Source organism: Alexandromys fortis, unplaced genomic scaffold (assembly GCF_014885135.2).
Source record: "Alexandromys fortis isolate MF-2015 unplaced genomic scaffold, M_Fortis_MF-2015_v1.1 scaffold_4, whole genome shotgun sequence".
NCBI lineage: Eukaryota > Metazoa > Chordata > Mammalia > Rodentia > Cricetidae > Alexandromys > Alexandromys fortis.
The window spans coordinates 9,236,227-9,241,261 of record NW_026067944.1 but is presented as its reverse complement, the minus strand read 5'-3'; the positions used below and the strand labels follow the sequence as shown (position 1 = coordinate 9,241,261).

General features: G+C 37.0%; 1 protein-coding gene across 4 annotated transcripts in view; it reads left to right on the top strand.

Moving 5' to 3' along the window:
* Positions 1 to 2,016, top strand: part of Robo1 (roundabout guidance receptor 1) — a 376,555-nt gene extending 374,539 nt beyond the window's left edge. For all 4 annotated transcript variants that reach the window (XM_050148900.1, XM_050148897.1, XM_050148898.1 and 1 more), the window contains one exon: positions 344 to 2,016. In XM_050148900.1, coding sequence (XP_050004857.1) covers positions 344 to 358 — 15 coding nt within the window. In that variant the 3' untranslated portion in view covers positions 359 to 2,016. The remainder of the gene's footprint in view (positions 1 to 343) is intronic.
* Positions 2,017 to 5,035: the final 3,019 nt, after the last annotated feature.

Genomic DNA, 5,035 nt, shown 5'->3' with positions numbered 1-5,035 from the left:
GGGGGGGCTGAACTAGCTTTACTATTAAATCTAGTATTTAAAAATGATATGCAGAATTAAAATGGAGAAATGGCACTGGAAAAGTGGAAAAATAGGGCTCCTTGCTCAGAACCCTGTGCCCCAACCTGTGACATCCAGGTATGGCACAGAACAAGTTGGTACTTATTTCACGATGGTTGAATTCGCAATAAAGACCAATTAAAGTTGAGAAATGAGTTAGCTGTGATGAACTCTGCAATACATGCCAACAAATAAAGAAGTACACAGTCAATGAATATAAATAAGCATAAGGCAATTACCTTTGGCTTTGTTTTTGAATTGAACAAAAATTCATCTCTTCTAGGAAACTGAAAGCTGAAGATAACCAGAGAGGCTTGTGGTATTAATGTGAAACCGTCACTCAAGATTCCTCACGTCTGACGACACGCAATGCCAGATGAAGTGTTCCGTGCAATCAGAATGTACAAATTGTCGTTTTCATTCCTCCTATTGGGATACCACTTTTTAAAAATGTCTTGGGTTTTTATTGTTGCTGATTGATTGCCTAACCCGTGAGGAACCTTCCTCTCTTCCCCCTCGCTGTTGCAACCGTTACACTTGACTTCCAGCAAGGGAAGTGTCTTGGCTGCTTCCTTCAGCCGTCAGCCAGCAAGAAAGAACAGACCAATTCTTTTGCATTTTGCCCCTGAGATATGACATTGCACTGCTTATATGTCAAGCGAATTTATAGCAAAAAAAAATTGATCAAAGGTACAAAGGTGATGAATCCACCTCATGCTAAGGGCTCTCAAAATATAATAGTTCTGTGACCAACTGCTAATGCCAATTAAAGCATACTTCATTTTACATGATTTTAAAATCAGTCTTTCATATCACCTGTTGCTGGGATTAACTAAAAAATATATCAAATACAGAACTGCAGATGATTTGAATGGGGTAGAGGCATTGTAAATATATACTCTTTGCAACTCCTGGTGGTACTTAATTTTCTCTTCATTTCAATCACTGAAATATATTCTTGGAAATGTACTTTTGGATGAGTAGGGCTAAGCCAGTTGGGCCTCTGGTTGTCTAGTCATTGTCAGAAGTAAACCTAGCAAAAAAATCTTGTTCTATTTTTCAATCAAAAAGCAACTACAAATGCATATTACAAGCAAGTGGATGTTTCTAACGACCAATTGAGCGAGGACATCCTATCTTAACTGGCCTAAAATTTCTTCTGGTGGTGTCAGTTCAACTTTCAGAAGTGCCACTTAAGGAAGTTTGTTTGATTTTTGTTTTTTGTAATGCACTGTTTTTAATCTTTTTTTTTTTTTGGTTTTAAAAGCACAATCACTAAACTTTATTTGTAAACCATTGTAACTATTAACCTTTTTTGTCTTATGGAAGAAACTGTTGAGAAGTGTTTTTAACCTGTTTTTTTTAATGATCTGTGTTTGTATTTGCAATATTTGAGTGATGACAGCTGGTGAAGTCATGTACAGACTTTATTGTGGGCTGTGAACCAAATGGTTCTAATTTTTCCTGGACTTTAAGAAAAAAAAAGAAAGTGTTAAGTTTGTTTGTGGCCAATGTTGAATCTTATAAGATTTCCTTAGAAGCTCATCAGAAGTATTCCTACTTGGAATTGCCAAGTGATACTCTCTGACTGTAGATTTCTATGATTTTTTTGACATTATATGGATTTAATTGACTTTATAATTGGTGCTATTCAAAGAAAACAATATGAACCTTTAGTCATATGTAGTTATCAGACTTGACCCCACAAAGCCAAACAAAACTGAACCACAAAAAAAGGCTGGTATTCACCAAAAACTAAGTGTGTTCATTTAGGTAATTTGAAAAAGTCCCATAGAAAGGGTGTGCAGTACTAAGGGAACAATCCATGTGATTAATGTTTTCATTATGTTCATGTAAGAAACCTCTTATTTTTAGCCATAATTTTGCATACTGAAAATTCAATAATCAGAAAAGTAATTTTTGTCACATTATTTATTAAAAATGTTCTCAAATACATCATTCTTTCTTGTGTTGATTTTTTTCATTGTGTGATTATCAGATTTATTCCATTAAATCACAAACTTGTTTTGTCTTAGCATTTCACCAGTGTATTATCAAAAGAATAAATGTCCTCAAATTGTTTTATGAGCATGCAGACTCCACTTCTAAGCATAAATTCTCATTTCAACTGTGTAGAATAAATGAAAGATGAATCTTAAGTTGACATTAGCTCCCTGACTCAGAGACTAACTCGGGAGGGTGTGATGTTTCTGTGTAGATATGTGTGTTTGAATTTCAGTTAGCCTATTTCTAAAATCACCAGGACTCAACAACAGTTAACTTCATTTGTAAAGTGTGAACCACCAATGTTCTGTCAGTAAAAGGAAGTTTATATATCGCATTGCTTGTCAGAAAATGCCTGCTTTCTAGTTTCAGACCCATGTAAAAAACTAGTACTGCCAGTGTTTTGCCAGGTTACATATATGATTGATTTAATTGCCATATTGCAGAATTTTACTCAGATGAATGAGATGGGTACCATGTCTTGGAAATGTCATGATCTACAGAATATACTGGAGTTTGGACCCCCTGCACACACACACGTACCCCGTGACATATATATTTTTTCTTTTACCTAAGTTTATCATTGCCAGAATTTGAAAAGCTGATAAAAATAATGGGGGGATTGATTTGTAATTTAATTACATAAAAATAAAGAAATTACCAGCACCTACTTAATATATGAACAGACCCACAGGTCAAGGAGCCAGTCTCTAAGCTTTTTTTCTTTTTTCTTTTTTTTAAGAAAAAAACACGCGGGAGAGACATATGCAATGAACTGACTTTTTTTATTTATTTTCCTCAGTGGGTGAACTACAAATAATCCACTGTCTCTCTTTTATATTACATGCTGCAATTCATACACAAACTCTGTATGTCGCAGGGCCTGAATTTAAATCCTAGTTTTCTCATAGCTATGTTTCCTTGGACATGTTACCCTCAAAGTCTCAGGTACTTCACCTGTAAATTCAATAATACCTACCTCATGGAGCTCTTGTCATGATTCAGTGAGCTAATGTATCTGCTCTGGACTCTGTAAACTCCACAAACACTATAAGATATTGTTATATGTATGGACTGACATTCACTACACACGCAATCCCCATTTTTCATACCTGATTTGTTCCTAAAAGTTTGCATGAAAGTAAAAGAATAAGTGTGGTATAAGGACGAGGGTGCTTCCATTTCTGGTAAGTAAAATTCACTGTGAACCCCCCACACACACTGTGGAGTGATGCTTGGTGTCATTGTTTGTTTCTTTGCTTTTGGATGCAAGGGCAGTAAATGAGTTGGTGGAATTGTATTTCTGGTACTTTCTTATAACACTTGATAATACAGACATGTCACCTGAGTTCTCAATAAATGGATTTAGTGTCTCTTGGGGGCTGCTGTTTTGAGTTGTAACAAAAAATGCTTTCTTGGTCTGTGTGTGACTTTTCCTTGGCAGATGTGAGTGAACATCTATTCATCCATGGACCACAGACAACACCACAACAGATCAATAAAGTGACACCATACATGTCCAGCTTAGTGAATCATTGAATTGGGGGGAGGGGTACTTACAGAAATAATTGTTTTTATTGAGCTATGTATTTTCTCCACTCCCCTCCATTCCTCTCCCCTCCCCTCCCCTTCTACTCTCTCCCATGATCCCCATGCTCCTAATTTACTCAGGAGATCTTGCCTTTTTCTACTGCCCATGTAGATTAGATCCATGTATGTCTCTCTTAGGGTCTTATTTGTTATCTCGGTTCTCTGGGATTGTGAATTGTAGGCTGATTTTTCTTTGCTTTAAGTCTAAAAGCCACCTATGTATGAGTAAGTACATATGATATTTGTCTTCACTCAATATGATGTTTTCTAGATCCACACATTTGCCCGCAAATTTCAAGATGTCATTATATTTTTACCACTGTGTAGTACTCCATTGGGTAAATGTACTACATTTTCCTTATCCATTCTTTGGTAGAGGGGCATTTAGGTTGTTTTCGGGTTCTCGCTATGGCAAATAATGCTGCTATGAACATAGTTGAGCACATGTCTTTGTGGTACAGTTGAGCATCCATTGGATATATACCCAAAAGTAGTATTGCTGGATCTTGAGGTAGGTTGTTTCCGAATTTTCTGGAAAATCGCCATACTAACATCCAAAGTGGCTGTACCAGTTTGCACTCCCACCAGCAGTGGAGGAGTGTTCCCTTTACCCCGCATCCTTTCCAGCCTAAGTTGTCATCAGTGTTTTTGATCTTGGCCATTTTTACAGGCATAAACTCTAATGGACTCTCAGAGTTGTTTTGATTTGCATTTCACTGATGGCTAAGGATGTTGAGCATTTCTTTAAGTGTCTTTCAGCCATTTTAGATTCCTCTGTTGAGAATTCTCTATTTAGGTCTTTACTCCATTTTTCAAAATTGGATTATTTGTTCTTTTAGTGACCAATTTCTTGAGTTCTTCGTATATTTTGACAATCCGCGTTCTGTCTGATGTGGAGTTGGTGAAGAGCTTTTCCCATTCTGTAGGCTACTATTTTGTCTTGTTGACCGTGTCCTTTGCTTTACAGAAGTTTCTCAATTTCAGGAGGTCCCATTTATTAATTGTTTCTCTCAGTGTCTATGCTTCTAGGGTTATATTTAGGAAGTAGTTTTGTTCCCGCAGATGTCTCTGGCTTGGGCCCAGTCCCTCAGAGGTCCCTGCCTTGGACCTGCCCCCTTGTCGCTTGCTCCCTTGTACCTGCTCCTGCTGATATTGCTTGAAAGACAGATTTTTGTTGTTGTTGTTGTTGTTGTTAATGAATTTAATGTTTGAACCAAGAATTTCTTTCTTCCAATTTTTTGTAAGTATGTGTGTGTTTGAACAGTTGCGGCAAAGTCCAGAAAAAGGCACCAGACTCCCTGGAGCTGGAATTACAGACAGTTTTGAGCTGCCTGTTGTCAGTGCTTGGAACTGAACCTGAGTCTGTAAAAGTGGAATAAGC